The sequence below is a fragment of the Pelmatolapia mariae genome, linkage group LG22, assembly GCF_036321145.2.
Source record: "Pelmatolapia mariae isolate MD_Pm_ZW linkage group LG22, Pm_UMD_F_2, whole genome shotgun sequence".
In the NCBI taxonomy this organism is placed as follows: domain Eukaryota; kingdom Metazoa; phylum Chordata; class Actinopteri; order Cichliformes; family Cichlidae; genus Pelmatolapia; species Pelmatolapia mariae.
Genome location: NC_086245.2, coordinates 6,421,081 through 6,441,020, shown reverse-complemented (window position 1 = coordinate 6,441,020; position 19,940 = coordinate 6,421,081). Strand labels below are relative to the sequence as shown.

Here is a 19,940-nt window from a genome sequence, read left to right as displayed (position 1 = left end):
TATATGATTATTCATCCATTTATTAGTTAGGCAGGCTATTTATGCATTTTAAATATTAAATTATCAATTTTAAATCATGATCTAATTCTTGTCCTGGTCCATACTGTGAAGGCACGACATAAGCATATGTAAGGGCTAAGGTTTCCTCGGTGTCCAGTACAAAATGTAAATTTGAACTTCATATTCTTATTTTCTTTCAAATGAACCTTAATATTTTTAAAGTTTCTTCTCTAATGTGTTGTATTTAAATAGTTTAAACCCAGCCTGCAGTCAGATTTAGTTATTTGTTTGTAACACGGTAGTTTTCAGCAGCAGTGATGTATGAGCAGCATGTTTGAGTGTTTTCAGGGGGTTTTTTTTAGTTTATTTTGTGTCGGCCAAAGTCTGGCTCGTCTGTCTGGGTCGCTCTTAAAGGCGACGTGTGGCTGTCTGCTGCTGCGGAGATCAGCTGCGAGGAGCTTTTTCTCAAAAATGCTCCCCAAACTTCAGGGCCTGGATGAACCGGCAGGACCCGCCGCCCTCCGCTCGGTCAGAGGCCGGACTGTAACGGGCTCAGGTGTCAACTGAAAACGGTGAGTTTAACGTCGGCGGCGGCCCGGCTGGGCTAGCTAGCAGGCTAACGTCACATCTGTGCGGCTGTGATTGGAGTCCGGAGCTCTGACGGTTTTCCAGATGCCGCCGTTTGTCTGTCTGAACGGAGAAAACCGCCACCGGGGAAAAACATCTGCACCACGAGCACAGCTGCATTTCCAACCAGCAGCTTCGCTTTTGTAGCGGTAAAGTTAAAGTGTGCAGTCCAGCTGTTGATTTTTTTTCCCTCCCCATAAAGTCTGCTGGTGATGTCCGGCGTGGACTGTGCGGGTTTCTGATGATTATTAATGAGTTTAATGAAGGAGGCTCTGCACAGATGTGCTGCTCGAGTTTAATGTGAAGTTCAGACTGACACTGATGATGTCAGCTGTCATAACTACAGTAAGTATTTGATGTGCAGCATAAACTGAGCAGCTGATTATAATTGGGCGTTTAGGTTTGTTATTGAACTCTAGTATTTATTTTTATTTCACTTTTTGAATTTGTTTTGTGTTTTTACCTTGTGCTGTTTTTGGTTTTAATCGTGTTTATGTTATTGAGCTGTTCTGGTTGCAGCTGTTCTGTCAGAGGTTGTGTTGAAGGTTTTTGGCTGCTGTAACTTTTGGGATTAATAAAGTTTAGCTTGTGTGTGATTTGCAGCCTGTCAGTGATTTCAGGCTCACAGACGGGCGGATAAAATCAGGCTGTCACTGTCCTCTAACTGAGGCTATCTGCTTCCTTAATGTCTCAGGTGGGACAGATTTCCAGTGTTTCTGAGGAAAAATTCAAATCCTTTCTGAGCATTAACATCTTTAATGGAGTCAGTTTCTCAGTCTCTGTCATCGTCAATGAGTTCAACATGATTATATATATAAACTTAAACCATTTTAACTGAAACATATAGCTTTGAGTTTTCAGGTAACATTTTTTTTTTTCCTTTTAATTTATTTAAATGTAATTAATTTTGGAATAAAAAGGTCGGATTAAAGGAAAATATTACTTCTGATGTTCAAAGAAAGTGCATCACCCATTAAACTAATAGTTATTATTTGAATAACCTGCCTGCATATCATTACATCATAAAAGACTGACAGGTGTAGGTGATGATGTAGGACTGCACCAGCGGTTACTCTGAGCTGTATAAGCACCATCAGCAGTCTGCAGTCATTCCTTAAATTTTCCATAAATATGTTTACCAAAACTTTTATAAAGGTTAAAAATGCTCATTTTATCACATATTACTTAGTTTACCTTAATTACTGATAAATATCTTCAAGTTTACATTTATATTGCCTACAGTCACATTCCTCTGTGATGCACTTTGTTTGAAATCCAGCATAGTTGAGTTTAAAGCCGTTCACCGCTAAAATTACCATAAATTAAATCAGAGATTCAGCAATTAGTTGATTAGCTGATTGACAGAAATTACATCAGTGACGATTATTTAATCATTAATTTTGTGTAATTTTAAAGAGACAGCTAAAATTATGTTTCCACTCTGAGGATTTTCAGCTTTTCTGTAATTTTTTGTAATTATTTGAAGTTTCAATCTCTTCTCTTTATATATTTATTAAAATGAAAGAAACTAAATAAAAAAAGATTTGTTTATATGGAAAAAAAACTGTTGATTGTTCCAGCACAGCTGCGAACGTTTTATAGAAAGATCTGAACCCTCTGCCCTGAGCGAGGTGGGGATTTGTTGCAGGGCTGTTGTCCTGCTCTAGTTCCAACAACCCAGTAACCCAATAAACTGCAAACTGCGATCACAGTTGTTTTTATAAATAAAACTGCCGTTTTTCTTAACATGATATTTTATTTAATACCTAATTACCTGAGAGGTGCAGTCATGTGACCCATTCAAAGAGCTTCCTCCATACTTGAATAGATTCACTGTTCGTGTAATTTAAAGCCTCAGATTTAAAGCCTCAGATTTAAAGCCTCAGCCTCGTCTGCACAACCTGCCAGTCAGCAGTAACAAACCAGGAAGATCTGCCATGAATCTAAAGTCAGAGTTTAACCTCCGGCTGTGGGAGTCATGAAGGTTTTTCTTCCTCACAGATGCAGTCTGTGCCCATGGAGGTGGGAAGCAGCAGCAGCAGCGGCTCAGTGGTTCAGGTTTGCTTCCCCGGCGCTCAGACCTCGGTGCTGGACAGCCTGAACCGGCAGAGAGAGGACGGCAGCCTCTGCGACCTCTCCATCCATGTCCAGGGACAAGTGTTCAAGGCCCACCGCTGCGTCCTGGCTGCGTCCTCGCCCTACTTCCACGACCAGGTGGATGAACACACTGACTCTCACTCAGCCTTTTTAGAAGTTTTATTGGATCTTTATTAGCGTCAGACAAGAATAGCTGTCGCAGTTTGTGCCTGAGCAAAACTTTAGAACATTAGATTGCCTGTAGAAAGACAGACAGGTGACAGGATTAGTTGGTCTTACAGACATTTTCAGTCAGTTGTGTAATCAGCAGCTTGTTTGCATTTTCTCCCAGTTTTCTCTGCTAACACAAGATCTGTGTCTTTGACACGCTGGAGACATAAAATGTGAATCTGGGTTTGAAGCCATCTGCTGCTTCTTATTTCTACCTCAGAAAAACAGAATAAATGAGGCGAGACAGAATAGATGTGAACAGTCACGCAAGTTAATTATATGGGAGCGCAGAGTTAGAAGATAATAAAGACCTACTGTGTGACAGCAGCCTCACACAAACACTTTACTTTTGCTTTTTTATGCTGTAATTATTGGTTTTTGAGAGAGCCTCAGTCATCTGCCAAATATCTGCTTAGTGAAACTGGTGGGAGGTTTCATCAGACCCCTGTTACCTGTCTGAGGGGCTGGCAGACAGATTTACTGTCTGTACACCAGAAAATAACTTGGAGCTGGACTCTGACCATGTGGGTAATGTTGCAGTGTGATGAGGGAGAGGAGGAGGAGGCACGAGGGATCGTTACAAAATGAAAAAGCTTCATTACTGTGATGTTGTAATCTCCATCTGCCTCCAGGTACTACTGAAGAACATGTCCACGGTCTCCATCCCGGCGGTGATGGACCCGCTGGCGTTTGAGAGCGTGCTGAGCTGCGCCTACACGGGTCAGCTCCAGATGCTCCGCGATGACATCGTCAACTACCTCACAGTGGGCAGCGTCCTGCAGATGTGGCACATTGTGGACAAATGCACGGAGCTACTGAAGGAGGGCCGAGCCGCGGCGGCAGGAGGGAGCAGCGGAGGTGGAGGAGGTGGGGCTGTGCAGGATGGAATAAGTGGAGCTGGAGGATCAGCCAACTCTGGCTGTAGCAGCAGCAATGGTGACGGTGGAGCAGGTGGTGGTAATGGAGCTGCTGGTGCTGGAAGTGTTGGTCAAGTCCAGGTTGTTGAGTCTAACGAGCCCCCACGAGCCTCCCAGCCTCCCAGCCGCCCGTCGGTGAGCGAGAGCCAATCACCCAGCAGCACCAACTACTTCAGCCCCAGGGACGGGAGCAGCTTTGGGGGAGGTGGCGCGGCTGCAACGGGAGCTTCTGGGGATGGAGGCGGGGCTAACAACACCCCCAGCTACTGCACTCCATCAGGAGGCGAAGAAGCCTTCCTTATTGAGGAGGAAGAGGAAGCCGAGGAGGAAGAGGAGGAGGTGCTGTACCATCAAAGGAAACGAGGAAGCACAGGAGGAGGAGGCAGCGGGAGGAGGAAGAAGATGAGCTCAGTGTCAGAGCAGGAGGTCGGGGTCAGCGACAGCTTTGGGGTTTCATCCTATCAGGTGAGGTCTGAGCAACCTGAAGATAGTCGACCTTTAATTTGTATGAAGAGCTTTTATTTTGAAAGAAAAGTTGAACTTTAATAGTCGAGTTAGTGTTTACAGTTTTGTTTGTTTGTATCCTGGGTTTTCTGTACATAATGTGAAATATCTCAATAAAAGGACGGAGAGGACTCTGCGTTGCCGCTGCAGAAGCGTCCCACCTACAGCCAGCCCAGCATCATGCCTCGCAAGCAGTGGGTGGTGGTGAAAACCGAACGGACAGAGGACGACGACCTGATCGTGGTCTCCGGGGAGGAAGGAGGAGAAGACGAGGAGGACGAGGATGAGAGGGAGATGGAGCTGGCACGAGAGCGGGAAAGGAGCAACTTCAACATCTCAAACGTCAGGAGCCTTTCAGGCGAGCTCGGGGGCAGAGCGGACAACGACATGGACTCACAGGTGAGCTGGAACTGTAGTGTAATCAGATTACAGCTTTAATTATCCTGACAGTAGCTGAGGGGTGGTTTGCTTTGTAGAAATAATGACGCAGACCTGTTGTAAGCTGGTGCTGTAGTGGTTTTGCATATGACCAGTAGAGGGTGCTAAAACGTCACACAAAGAATTTCTAACTTAGAAATTTCTATCTTTAGTTGAAATAAGTTACAGCAACCAGAATGTGTAAAGATCATAATTTTTAACAGAAACATTTCTTGATTTGTGCATCTGCTCTACAAATAAACTTGATTGACAGATATTTTTATATAATCTTAACCTCTAATATGTTTCCCTGTCTGTAGGTCGACTACTGCCAGTCTTCAGAAGACTACCTCAAGTTTGAAGGAAGTCTCATGGACCAAACTTTAGCGCAACACCTTCACGACGGCGCTGCAGGTCAGAACCAGAACGCTAACCGAGCGGTTTCGGCGCTGCTGGGTCAGGTTCAGTCTGCAGCCTCGGCCCGGGCTCAGCTCTTCCCACTGGACATGCAGGGAAACCAGATCCTGCTGTACAGCCAGGCCTCCGGACTCCCGCTGGATGCTAGCGCGCCGCCTTTGGGGATGGCAGGCAGTATGATCGGAGGGTCTTCCTTCAAAGGTCCCAGTATGGAGCATGGTGCGGTCCACCTGTCGGTGCAGGGTGGTTTGGGGGTGGATGGCGCAGAGAGCGGAGGAATCGGAGGTGGAGGCGGCAGCAGTGGCGGCGGCTCTGGGGGTTCAGGGAAAGTGTTCATGTGTCACTGCGGGAAGACCTTCACCCACAAGAGCATGAGGGACCGCCACATTAACATGCACCTGGACCTGCGTCCCTTCCACTGCCCCGTCTGCGCCAAGAAGTTCAAGATGAAGCATCACCTCACCGAGCACATGAAGACGCACACGGGCCTGAAGCCGTACGACTGCCTCGGCTGCGGCAAGAAGTTCATGTGGCGCGACAGCTTCATGAGGCACCGCTCGCACTGCGAGAGGCGCAGCGGGCTGGGAGAGAGCGGCGAAGGTGGAAGCGGCAGCGACGGAGGGAGGAGAGGTGGAGGAGGAGGTGAGGATGGTCCAGATCTGATTTCCTCCCCTCACCTCCTCTTGTCTGCAGGTGAGGGTGGGCAGGGAGGCATTCTGGGAGGTGGAGCGAGGGGAGGAACGTCAGTGTTGTCCTCGCAGCACGGCGGCGTCTCAGCCGCAGTAAGCGGCGGCGGTAACAGCAGCATGAGTAACAGCAGCAGTGCCGCTCTGAGCAACAACATGGCCTCTGTTGCAGGGGCGCTCCTCGGGGCGGTCTCCCAGAGCCAGGGTCAGGGATCTGTGATGTTTGGCGGTCTGGGGTTGGGTCGGGGTGCGTGTGAGGAAGACGTGTGCGAGGTCAGTGCCAATGAAAGTAGCGTGACTTAAACCAAAATGTTGAATCCAACGGGCGCCTCTTTCCAAGCAAACAGCTGCTGGTTCCTGCTGCTGCTTTGAAAAGAAGAAGAAGCTCAGTGAGAAGCTCTGAAACTCTTTTAACTGCCGACACGTTTCAAACAGAGGTCGAGTAAAAAACAGGCGAGGCTCCCGTTGGACACGCACAACCTGAAGGACCTCCAGGGAAACGAGACTTGGAGTTTATACTCATCTGCTGTGGTGTTTCTGAGACAAACGTGTGGTTGTGCTGATGAAACTTGTTGTTATCCACAGTTCACAATACTCTGAATCGTGGCCTCGTAGAGGTGGACCTTCTGTCTCTGAGTATTTGTTTAAAGCGCCTGAGACGATTACTTTATTTTGAGTGAAGAATATACGTGTTCATCCGGAGGAAACCAAAAACTAAAAGACAGCGCATCTCTAACTGTTACCTTCTGTGGGGACATTATAGTCTCAGTAGAGTAGAAAAATGGCTGTTCTGAATTGCTGTGACTTTCTGCAGTATTGTTTTGTGATATATTTGCTGTGATTGGAGTAAAAAACATAAATCTGCAAAAACAAATTGAACCTGAAAAAAACATTTGTTTTTTTTAAAGCTTCGGGGTTCATGAAACTCTCAGCTGACTTAATCAGACGCTAAACATTTGTTTGAACCAAGAAAAATGCAGATTTGTGTTTTTTTCCAACATTCCTCACAGCAGCAGCAGCCCTGCAGTCTTTCCTGCCTCAGTCCCACGAAACAGACCAAACTCATCACTGCCATGTTGTTTCAGATGATGCTGCTGGTACCAGTTTGAAGCCCAGCCTGAGGATTCAGCTCCGAGAAAACAAAGAGCCACGTGTAACATATAGACTGTATGTAGAAGATGGACACAGCCACCATGACATGTTGTAGCTACTCCAACTACTGACTATGGAACACACCACAAATGAGGAAACCGTGTATATAAATAGGCACAGATTTCTGCTAGTTAGACTCATAACAGACTAATAATTAAAGATACTAGAATTTCAAAACTGAAGCACAGACATGTTGTACCTCATAGTAAGATAACTTACTATGATAAGATAACTTATAGTAAGACACATCCTAACTTTGGGCCTTTGTAAAATCTAATGAAGTGAATTATATGGAGTACAGCTGATATGAAAAAGGAAAGTACTAATAGAAGGCAAGATAACTTTGTACCAGGCTTTAAAGGGCTGGGAGGAGACTTTGGGGCAGAACCAGATGAGCTGGAGGAGGTAACTGAACTCAGCTTAGACCCAGATACGCAGCAGAAAATGGGTGGATGGCCTTAGACATGTTTATTCCTTCTTTGAAATAACCTGTGTTTGCTTAACTTTTCATGCCCGGGCTTTTCCGTTTGGTATAAATGATAATAAATAATAAACTGTGCTCTTGCATGGTCTGCAGATCACAGGGCTCAGAGTGTAAAACACCTGCTAGCCTCAAACTGAAGCTCAGCAAACATCAGCAAATATGTTACAAAATAAAAGCTTTGAAACATCCAGCACAAACAACAGTTACACCATTAAAGTTTAAGTCTGTAGCAACAAAATGGAAACTGGACTTTAAGCCTGTGTTGGATTTACACGTGGTTCTTTCTTTTAGCTGAAGCTTCAGTAGCGCCGTCACAAAGGGAAGCCTGTTGATCTCAGTCATGTATGAAGGGAGGAATATTTCTTTAGGCTGCTCATTTATTGACGTGTACAGCTCGAGCCTGACTGAAGTGACTTTCAAACTTGTTCGCGTGTAGAAATTTATTTCAGCTCTACACAAACACAAACACTACCTGTAACTGATCACTTCCCCTCTGGAGCTTTTATAGCTGGAGGCGACTAACTCACTGTTTTGCTGCTGCTTTCACTTTATTACTTTGTTGTTTGCAGAGTTTTTGCGCTTTGAGGAGTATAAAATATACTTATTGCTGTAAATATATACAAATATATGTCATCTACTCATCAGGCCGGGAGCAAAGTCTCGATGCAGATGCTGTTTGATCTGATTTTTCAGAGGAGGAAGTATGTCAGAGTTTCTCTACAAGGTTTCCTAAAAATCCTCCTACCCTGCAGCCATCTGTTCAGTAATGTTTAGTTCACTGAGGTCTTATCTAAGCTACACAGTGTACCTCCTCTAAGTGTCTGACAGCACATTTAGATAAAGTTATGGAGGCGGGTGAAGACTGAACCTCATCTTCAGCAGCTGTTCTGCACACTGAGAGTCAAATATCGTTTATTTTGTTTGTCATGAAGAGAGATTTCTGTCCTTGGATTTCCTTATATTTTTTTTATTTTCACATGCTTTCTGCTTCTTTTAGATTTCTTTAAAGGTTCTTTGAGAAAAACGTGTTCCAGAAGTTTGTAAATACACCGAATTTTGACGGTTTGATGACCACATTGTTCTCTGAGCTTGATTGGTCATTGAGCTCACCTGACCTAAGCATTAATGAAGAATCATGAAGAGAAAGATGAGAAACACTCGACCCAAAATGAGATGAGCTGAAGCGCACATCAAAGCAACCTGGGCTCCAATAATAATCATTACAGTTTGAAAACTTCCAATATTTGACTTTATGTGTAATGAATCTGAACACAGAATATATGAATATTTGATAGTTGTGATATTCAAATGTTCTGAGATGCACGAGTATACAACATGATCATTTTTTATGACAGGTGCTTCTTTTGGAGTAGACGATTAGATTTTGGAGCATAATTCTAAAAATGTTGCACATTGATGAGGGAACAACGACATCATTGTTGTACTGCTTAACCCTTAAAGCTAACAGGCTAGCAGACTGCCATAAAAACATAATAATATAGGTTATTATTGAGCTTTTAGAGAGAAGCTGATTTATATATACTTTATTTGTAGAAGAACCTAATGAGGCAGACATTATTTAAAACTTAAAGCAAAGGTGTGCAGTTAGTCATGCTTTAATTATATTTTTTAAATATTTTCCTCAGTATGGTTTTTAAACTTTACTAACTGTTTAAATAATGATTCATTAATTAAGTAAGTAAAAAATAATCGACCTTTTAAAGTCTTTTTGAGTTTTCTTTTAAAGCAATGTTTTTGTTTATTTACATGTTGCTTGCAGAAGTTTAAAGTTTTTCTTTGTTCACTCACAAAAAAGTAAAAACACTGAACTCAGATCAGTTTGTTTACTTTACAGAAATGTAACCTCATAGTTTCACTGTACAGTTTCTTCTTTAGACCCGCTGTGGTTTAAGTGCAGTACTTACTGTGTGCTGAGACTTTACAGCATCAGTACTGTGTGAGGCGTTTAGGGACCGTTACTGCTGAAAACACAGACAGGTGTATTAAACCACAGGTGAGCAGCTCTTCAGCCTAAATCCCATTTACTGTAGAGGATTTCACTTTTTTCAGGCCACTATTATAAAAAAGAACGTAACCTTTATGGCTTACCTGCCCATGTTTTGTCAGTGCGCCATCTTGTGGTACAAATTGGTATTGCACTGAAGTGCAAACACCCCCCCCCCCCTCCCCGAAAGCCTGCAGGAGATGTTTTAGACCCAGATGTTTTGGAGCTTTTTATTCACATTCTGTTGATTGTTTAGTTTATTTAGAAAGGTTTTCAGGTCTCTGCTAGAGTGAAGATAAAAAGAAAATTACAGTGATAAATATAAAATGAGTGCAATTAAAGAGAAACGTTTTCCATGACGGGAGGTGTGTTATTATGTGTATCAATAAGTAGGTTTTTTTTTTTTAAGTTTTTCTGAGTGACTTTCCTTTCAAAGAGCTGTGCTGCCCTCTGGTCATACAGGTGTTACTGTCACACACATCTCTGCAGCAGTGTGATAATTGTGTGTGTTTATGAAAATCAGACAGCAGCACAAAGCAGTTATTGGTGACCTCATGAATATTTAGCCTTTAGAGATGTTTTCCAGCTCAAAGAGATTCAGAGTGAATGTTTTACCTTCTGTGAAGGTTCAGTTTAGATGTTTTATACGCAGGTTTGGAGCTCAGACTCGGTGAAGACTGTTGGCTTTTGTACAGCAACCTTTGACCTCCAGAGTTTCCTGTATGACTCAGATTTGGTTGTTTGGGTTTGATCCTGTTTGTTTTTCTCAACTGCTGAACGGCTGCAGAGAAAACTCAGTGACTGTGTGAGAGACGTCTAAATATGATGATTTCATGCTTAAATGTGGAGATTAATGCATTTAAACACGTGACGGTCATGTGACCAAAACAAGTAGTTCATTTGTTTGTTTATTCATCCAGTTTTATGTTCACAGAAACTAAACCTGTTTAAACATGTTTGTACTGACAGTAATTTTTACTTCAGGAGTCGTTGGTGTTGGATTATGTTCAGGACGTCAGAGTTTATGTTTCCATGTGGTGTAAACTGATACAGGAAGGTCAAACATGTATATCTGATAAAGTAAGTGTTAAATAACAGATGTGTTTTAACAAAAGGTAAAGCTGCTTTGAAAATAATTCATGATGTGACAAAGACGAAGATAAATCCTGAAGAACATGTTTTCTGCATTGACGTGTTTGTTCCTGAAAGCTGCTCAGACCGCTGTGATAATTTGAGCTTCTTTTGTCAGCTGAACATCTTTAAATGCAGATTTGTTTCCTCTAAAAACAAAACAGGCTCCAGACCAAAGATGGTTCACAGTATTTATCAGCTTCGACCCTCCGGTGTGTGACAGGTCTGAGCAGATCTTGATGCCTTTTACTGCCCTGATGAGTGTAGATGTTATTATTCTGTCTCCTGCAGCTTTCACCGTTAAACTGTACTGAAACTAAAAACCATCAGTCTACATCACAGGAAAAAAAAGGAGCTTAAAATATTTTTACTGAGAGAAATGAAACGATGGAAGGATCTCAGAGTTGCTGCTGAAAACCCGACTTTAGTATTTTTGTTACTTCGTACATTAAACTTCCTTCATGTCCTCTGACTGACCAGCTGATTGTTGAACAGTGATAACAGAAAATGACGTGTAAATCCTGAGTGGTACTAATAATGTATTAAACTACAGTACATCAGTATTGTCCTCCACCTTGTAACAAAATGATGGATTAATAAATTATTTGGTGAAAATAACCTTTGTTTGATGACTGGATCATTTTACTTTGATGACTTTCATCAGGCTGCATGTAAACAGACGAGCTGCATCACCACTAACCTTTCTGAGTCCTTTTCTTTTCTGCTGTTATGGAACATTCAAAGCTGCATTTGTGCATTAATTGATTTCAAACACGAGTGAGTCATCTGAGTGAATTATATTAATTTTGTCATTATTGTCTGTGCAGTGTGTGTTACACTGGTGCAGTGTCTCCTCACAGGAAGACAGCCAGCTGGCTCGGCCCTGTCTGTGTGGCGTCTGCTCGGGTTCTCTCTAAGAGTGACCGTGGTTATCTCGACTGGACTGTATGAAATAAACAACCTTTCATAATATTTTTGATGCCCTCGGTCGTTACTCTTTGTAAATGTAAGTAATAATAGAATGGCTTGTTTTTTGCGCATACATGTGTGAGGACGTGCTTGTTCTCCCAGACGAGGCATCTTTGCTCCTTCACGTGACCACACGTCCCTCTTTGTTTAACATGATGTTTTAATTACATTGAATTCTGGTATTCGTGATCTTATTTAGAAAAAATAAAGCTGCTACTAGTGTGTGTCTTTTTTTTATTGTTCATTTAACTACATTTTTGTGGCTCTAAAAACATCTTGGTCAAATCCTGAAGAACATGTTTTCTGCATTGACGTGTTTGTTCCTGAAAGCTGCACAGACTGCATGTGTATTTTATTTTGTATTTTTCTCTGGAAATCTCTTCTCATACATTTAAGCCTTCCTTCCTTTGGTTTCTTTAAAGTCACCGGTTTGAGATTTTGTAGCACAACCACAACTTTATTATGTTTATTGGAGTTTATAAGAGAAGTCATGCCTTAGTTTACACATGAGCAGGAGATATTGGTATTATTATTATTGCTGTTTGGGTTTGTTTTATTGCAACAAAAGGAAGAGGGAAAATAGATTGTGGTTGTTTATACAAATTTCAATATCTGTCGATACTCAAGGACGGATTTTGATGTTTCAAGATATGAAACCTAAAAATGTTTAAGAACAAGGAGCAAGTGTAGAAATGTCTGCTCTTAAAGGCAGCTGTACTTCAGGGTTTCAGGTTTCTTTTTTTTCTGTGTCATTACCACAGTGACTCTACATTTGATCTGTTTTCATGCAGTGTCATGTGTACTTACATGTAGCAATGATGATTATTACTATTATTCCAGTACCGGCGGATCATATAAAAATTGTGTCATGCACAAAGAGATCAAAGTAGAATTTCCACAGTGGTTTTTCTTCCTCTGTATTTCTTGTGAACTTTCTGCTGCGTGCTGATAACATAAAACAAGACATTTGCTAAATGAACGACTTCAGGCTTAAACCACAGGCCGGACTTCCTCTTCCCCGGGTGGCTCAGCTACAAACCACAAGGCTTTTCAGCAGATACAAATAATCCTGTGGCAGAATAAACTGCAACCAATTACAGTGTTTTATACTTATGTAGGCATGTAGGCGCTGTGAGCTGCTCAGAATGCAGAAATTTATCAGTGAATAGTTTAATCATCTGAAGAATCCAAAGTAATCCAGACTCTTTATTTCACTAAAGCTTTGGCCTGACAGTAGCAGTCAGAGCCACACGCTCCACGCTCCTCCTTTATAATGATGCAGTATTCAGCAACAGCACACCACAACATGTCTAATCATTTCCTGTTTTCCTGACTCCATCAGTGCTGCAACCTGGCACCTGTAACACAAGCCGAGCCTGTATATTTATTACTTTTTAGATTAGCCATTTTTATATTTTGCTTGTTTTACGTTATTGTATTTTGCACAACTCTGTTGCTTGTGAAGCTCGCACACAAGAATTTCACTCACATGTACTGTACCAGTGTACCTGCACATGTGATGTGACAATAAAAGTGATTTGATTTGATTTTGATTTGATTTCAACAATAAAGCAGAGCCATCCTATCGCCTCACTGAAGGAGTCAGAGGTTTATCTTTGTCCTCTCATTTGTCACCTAGTTATATATTTAAAGAAATTCAATGAGGTAAAACAAAAGAAACCACAATATTAATCAGTTATGAAAATAATGTGATGCAAGGTTTCTTTGCTGGATATCTTAAATTCCCCTCATAACTGTCACGGTTCTGAATCATTTTCACTGAGCTTTTTCTGTTTCTTATGCTTTGGTGTTTTTCTAGATTATGATTTATGTTCTGATTCTTAAGTTGTGTTGGTTTGATTTTGTGTTACGGGTTATATTTTCTGTCAAGTCCGCATCGTTGTAGATTGTTTCTTGTTTCCTGTTTTACTTTGAAGGTTCATGTCTGATGTCAGTGTGTTCAGTTTTACTTCCCCCCTGTCTTGTTAGTCCTAGGGCCTTTCTCAATATGCGTACTTGTGCGTACTTGCGTTCTCGTGTACTCGTGATATGTCATCAGTCAGAGACCAAGTACTGTTCCAATTCGAAGTACGCATCAAGCCGAGAATGTGAAAAAGTCCCGGATGTGTTCTCGCTCCGCCCGTTTTATCAGCATGCATCGGCGGTGACTTGTGTGGACTTGGTACAGCTAAATATCCCAGAATGCATTTCGTCCAAAACTCAAAGGCGCCAATAGCGGACGAGCGGGGCTAAAAACTTTTAAATATTACTCTTTCTGGGTCACAAAATAAACTTTTAAGTTTTTTTTTTTATTATTATCTGCTCGATTTATCAAGATATCATATATTTCCAAACGCGCTCTGACGTTTTCGGAGACGTCTGTCACCCGCCAGCTCCATAGCAGACAACGAGGTCGAGGATTATTAGAGCCGGCGAGAACAACGGACTCCCGGCACATCGGTTTCAGTACGTACTCGCCGAAAACGCGAGTACGTTCTCGCGTACTTGAGAATTGAGAAACGGCCCTAATTTCACCCAGCTGTAACTCCCTCCTGTTTCCCATTCTCTGATTACTCCCTGTGTATATCAGCCCTGTGTTTTCCTGTGTTCTCTGTCATGTCGTACCCTCTATATGCTTTGTGTTTTGGCTCCTGTTCCTGTTTAGTTTCTCTGTTCCAATTCAGTCTGTAGTACCTTTGTTCTGAGTTTTGTTTTGGCGGCATCGTGGTGGGGGGCGGCATCACGGGCATCGGCAAAAAAAAAAAATTGCTCGTACTCATGAGGCCCCGATATCATGCCAGTGCATATTGGGGATGGCATAGGCACCGATCGGTTTTCTATCACCCATTTGCTGGGAGTAAGGGCGCCCTCCGTTTGCGAGGTGCGCCTGCTGCTTGCGGCACAGGGAGGAGAGGGGCGGGGCGGCGGGGGACTCTCTGGCTGGCTGGAGCAGCATCTAATAACCAACTCGCAAAATAAAACAAAATAAAAACAAACCAACAAACACGAAAACACCAGACATCATGATCCAGACTTATAATTTGCGCCGATGTTTTTTTGAAATTCTATACGCGAAAAGTGAGCGCGAGAGCCCTCGGTGCGCCTGCTCGCTGCTGAAGTCAAAGTAAACTTTATTGTCATCTCCGCTACATACAGTCCAGCATATAGAGAGACGAGACGACGAGGCTCCAGTTACAGCAGTGCAAGTAAACAAGCAATAAATATAAGAAGAGTAAGAAAATAAATATACACCTTAGGACCAGGGGTAAAGGGATCAATAACAATTTAAAATTTGAAAGGGGAGGGGCTCGGCTGCTTCCAAATAGCACATTTCATTCATAATGTTGTAAATCCAAGCCCATTATGTATTCATGATTTGAATCTTGGGTTGTGCGAAATCCCAGAAATACACCCTAGACAAAGTGAATCTGCGAACTAAGCTGTAGGTCTATTAGGTTATGTTGTGGTGATCCTCGAGTTGGGGGGTGGGTGTTCATACTGGAGTTCAAAATTAAAATCAATGTAAGATGGACAAGAAAAGTTCAAAGCCATCAGGTGCTCAGTTTAGAAAAACTAGAAAAGTAGAGGAGGAGAAATGAGCAAAAGATACAGGTAAGCAGATGTGTCATTGGATAATGGCAGGTCATCCTGAAACAATCAGAATCAGAAGACTTTATTAATCCCTAAGGAAATAATGTGGGTTACAGTTGCTCCGAAAAGAAATGGTAAAAATAATAGTAACAGTAACAGACTAAACTCCAAACAATACATTATGCTACAGATTTTAATATTAATTAGTCAGTGTCAATTGTTGATTTGTCCTGTTCTCACTGTATGACGAATTATGATGGCTGTTTGGTAGCCGTTTGCATACTATGCATAATCTCTCTCTCTCTTCGTGTGTGTGTGTGTGTGAGCATTTTTCTCTGGTGAAATTCAGTATGGCTCCGACAACAGTTTTAGGTTAATGTACAATCCTTAATACGTTTCATGTGTGTGTGCGTGTGTGTGTGTGTGGGGGGGCGCGCCAGAGGGAGTGTTCGCCCAGGGCGCCAAACAGGCTAGGACCGCCACTGCAGCCCATCATGACAATAACACAGTTTTAAATTGTTGTGAAGTGTATACAATACTTTAATGTTTAACACTTTAGTGTTTAATGTTAATGTTAGTGAATTAATGTATATGTTCCACAGTGACTCGAACAAATATTTATTCTTTTAATTTGACCGTCAAAAACCATCATAGAGTAAAACCTCATTTCACATTAAATTTTGTGAAGTAGACAAAGAAAATAGAAATAATCAACTACAGCATCTTCACAATCAACTAAAACACTTTACTAGTGAATTAAAATATACTTTCAGCACAATAATATTAATGAATGAGTTAATGAATAAAAAGAGGAACACCCACTGCAGGTGCTTTTTATGTTTCTTTTATGATTTTACTGATGCAGCATATTTTGAATATTCATACCATTTAAGTTTGATCAGGAAGCTGAATTTGCAGGTGGTGATTTTTAGTTCAGAAGATAAATGAGAAGTGAAGGACGATGAAGCAACGCTGTGGTTTTACTATCATTGTGTACTGGTTACTTAAAAACGATCTGTCTACACGTGTGGTTTTTAGAAATATAACATAGAACAATAAGACACTATTTTTTTTTATCATACTTGTTGTAAGAGCCGTCTGCAGAAAGACAGGCTCAGTGACACCGTGAAGGTTAAAGCTGGTTTGAAATGACTGACACGCTGAGACGTGAATGTTTGCTGAGCAAAGCTTTAATCAGAGAAGATTTCATCAGGCTTTAAAGACGCAAATGATGTAAAAACATCTATTCTCCATTAAAATGATGTAAATACAGACTGCAGTTTTCTATCAACTTTCTCTTCAGTTAACATGGACGTTACAGGTTCAGCTCCAGGTGTCACTCAAAGTGAAGCTGCAAACGTAAAATAAAAACACCAACACATCAAAAGTAACACTTCACACCAATTATTCTCAATGAATGGTAAACTGATGGATGATTAACTTTTAGTAAATCATTTACCGCTAACAAAACAATAAATTAGATTTGATAATGTTTACTAATCATGTGTAATGTTGCAGGTGATTCTTACGTATGTAATTAGTTTCTGGTTGTTTGTTCTAATCCTCGGGGAGTCAAATAAACATAAACATTGAATGAAAGAGCACATAAATTCTGCTCTCCAGGTTCACTGCCATGTGATTTATGGCTCTGCTTGTTTAAGCAGTACTGTCAGAGGTTTGGAGGTGATTCCCTCTAAACTGAGCTGCATTACTTTAAAAATGAGAATAAAAATAAGACAAATAAGACAAAGACAAATAAGACGATAAGACAAATATAAACCTAGCTGGACCTTAATTAGATGAGTCATTACTCATACAGTAAATTCCATGTTAGAGGCAGAAAGAGAACGAGCAGAGAGCGAGTGGACACTTTAACTTCTGAAATGAAATTGAAACATTGATAATCTTCGGAGTGGACGATGCAATGTTTTTTTCTCTTTTTCGTTTTTACACATGCCTTGTTCCATGAATGAATTGGTGCATTATAAGAGACAGTTTTGGTCAATCTTATTACCATCGAAGCATCTGACACAACGGTAATTACCATCATTATGCTCGTAACAGCGAAATATGTTTTCGCGACCAATGGAGTTCCCAATATTTGTCAGTGCCAAACTTGTCTTTTCTGAATCAATGTCCTGCCCACCTGGCTTGAATATAACTTCAAACACAAATGCCTTTCCCCCCCAAACGTGTTTATTAAAGAGTGTTTGAAGCCCATCAGTGATCCTGAAGTTTCCATTTGGCTTTGCACACTTTTCATCACATGGACTGGCATAAGAGAAGAAGACCAACAAATCACCATCCTGACCTTCAAGATTTAGATTCTGCAGAACACGCCACTCTGCATGTTCAGTATATTTATTGAAGTTAGTGGTTACGTCTTTCTTTGTGGCTACCACAAGTCTAGGAGTTCTGAGGATGCCATCATTCCAGTTTGTCTGTGGGTTTGGCATCACCGTTGTGAGGTCATAAGAAAGTTGGTTTTCATACTTCGGAATACTTGCAGCCATGGCATACATTGTATTTATATTGTACCTGTCACAAAAAAGAAACACACACAACCACAAGAATGAATTGACACAAAGTTAAAATATAACCATGAAAAATTAAAAAGTTAATTCAGTTGCTCAGAACATAAAACATGATAATATCATTATTTTCAGTCAAGAAAGGCGAGGTCACGAACATGTCCTCAGAAACAAAGCCAAGATGGATAGTAATGGAGCTGTAGTCCTCTCTACACTGCTCTGTTATCCTATCTTTATTTATTTACATAGAAATCCTTCAGAGAAAGCAAAGTGAAAAGACAAAGAGCAGCAGGAAATAAGAAGTGACAGAGAATAATTATCATAATCAGAGCAACAAAAATTATAGAGATACATGTTCAATCATCCAGGTAAGAAAATCCCCCAAAATTGATTCTGTTCATCCGGACGTCGCGTTTTCAGTGGGAGAAACAAAATTGTGTCTGTTCATTTTCTTCTTAAGAAAAAAAAAAAAGAAAGAAAAAAACCAAACAAATTTTATTAAAAGGTCTAGTTTTTAATTTTTATTGCTAGTTTTATGGCTAGTTTTTTCCACACCTAGTTTTAGTTGTTTATTTTATTTTTAGTTAACTGTAATAACTCTGCTTGTAACCATGTCATCACCTTCATAGCTCTGACTGCACTTAAAAACAAATAAAAAAAATAATTAGTTTCAGAGACTGTAGAGGATGCTGACTTACCCGCATTTGATATTTATTCTTATCTGTCTTACAAGTCCTCCAAGCAGGTTTTGATCTATTTTAGCAGAATTTCCAGCAGACAGACAGAAGACCATCGTCACAGTGATCCACCAGAGACCAGCCATCTGCACTCAGAGTTTCATAACAGAGCAGAGTTATTGACATCTACACAGGCTGTTTCTCACAGCAGCTTTTCTTCACTCATGGTCTACTCTGTATACACCATCAGTAGTTCATTTATCATCCACACAGTAAAAACTTGTAAAAAATCAATGATTGATTTGTTAAAAAGTGAAAAAAGAAAGCTGTCTTCTCATGAAAAAGAGGTCTTTTTAAATGTAAATATAGCTTTAAGGTTAAAATTGCCTTTTCTTCCTCAGGACCTCCACAAACCCCTCACTCAGCCAACAGCTGATTCAAACCCAGAGCTTTTTGCTGTGGAGCACAAATACATTTAACCGGCTGTTACCAAAACATCTTCCACTGAGCGATTTAACATCAGCTGACCCTTATTTGGATGGACACTTTTCCTCACCTGAAGCTCGATGTGAGACTCTTAAAATGTCAGAATTCAGATATTTAAATAGAATTTAAGACGTTTTTGAATAAAACTTTAGTGTGGTCAGTACTCACCTTTGCTGTTTTGGTGTCCCCAAAATGTCTGATTCAATTTTAGTAGAGAACTGGTGTTTGGACACCTAAACCAGAGTAAAACCATGTAAAATCCCTGTTTTATATCAAATCAAATACATCTGTCTTAAGTATCTCTTACCTGCAGACAAGTGAGCCGTTGGTCTGTTTTTAAACTTTTTTTTTAATTGCTCAGAAAAAAAGTAAAAACATTTATTTCAGGACAGGATTGTTCAGGTATCGGTTCGTCAACGGCAGTCACATCTGAAACACTCCTGTCTGTGTCTGGCCAACATATCCTAATCTTAAGAGCCAATCACAGGGCAGTATCCATCCAGTGGGAGTAACAAAAAACTTCATTTAAAAACTAGCAGGACTCCAGCAGCTGAGTTGCAAAGCAGGGTAACCTGGGTGAGATAAATAACTCCAAAAAAGGGCATGAAAGTGTTTCTAAGAAGAAAAATGAAGAAGACACAGGGCATGACAAAAAGGAGGCGGAGAAGGAGCTCTCTGCTGCTGCTGCAGAAACAGGGCATGCCTGAATTAGAGTCAGAGATTCACACCTTAGCCACACAAACATCTCACATTTCACCTGAAAAATAAATTCATAACTAAGTTATTCAGACAGCCAAAGGTTCCCCAAATACATCGCGCTGTATTTGTGCACATGAAATCGTGCATGCTGCTTTGATGTCACATCAGGCCTCTGAGACACAGGTGATGGTGACTGAGTAAGCATGGTTACAGGGGGTTATTGGGTCATTATAACCATACAACGCCCAAGCCTTTGCCTCAGGTTTGATAACTAAAGACTTCGCCCTAAAACGGGTGGATTAGATTGAAATCTCTGATTATTCACTCTGAATTATTCTTG

The 19,940-nt window shown here is 41.1% G+C and overlaps 1 protein-coding gene across 3 annotated transcripts; it reads left to right on the top strand.

Moving 5' to 3' along the window:
- The first annotated feature begins 414 nt into the window (after positions 1-414).
- zbtb22b (zinc finger and BTB domain containing 22b) lies at positions 415-9,696 on the top strand. 3 transcript variants are annotated; one of them, XM_065470366.1, is made up of 6 exons: positions 415-572; positions 2,629-2,841; positions 3,567-4,316; positions 4,476-4,754; positions 5,093-5,831; positions 6,961-9,696. In XM_065470366.1, the coding sequence occupies exons 2-6, from the start codon at positions 2,629-2,631 to the stop codon at positions 7,080-7,082; spliced, it is 2,103 nt and encodes a 700-aa protein (XP_065326438.1). In that variant the 5' UTR covers positions 415-572; the 3' UTR covers positions 7,083-9,696. The 3 variants fall into 3 exon arrangements, with proteins under 3 accessions (XP_065326438.1, XP_065326437.1, XP_065326436.1); XM_065470365.1 differs by having other exon boundaries at positions 5,093-5,882; XM_065470364.1 differs by having other exon boundaries at positions 5,093-7,070.
- The last annotated feature ends 10,244 nt before the right edge of the window (positions 9,697-19,940 follow it).

Excerpts from the sequence above, each read along its gene's own strand:
- zbtb22b (XM_065470364.1), top strand. The coding sequence starts at position 2,629 with ATGCAGTCTGTGCCCATGGAGGTGGGAAGCAGCAGCAGCAGCGGCTCA. Across the intron at positions 2,842-3,566 it reads CGCCCTACTTCCACGACCAG|GTACTACTGAAGAACATGTC; the intron begins GTGGATGAACAC and ends ATCTGCCTCCAG. Across the intron at positions 4,755-5,092 it reads ACAACGACATGGACTCACAG|GTCGACTACTGCCAGTCTTC; the intron begins GTGAGCTGGAAC and ends CCCTGTCTGTAG.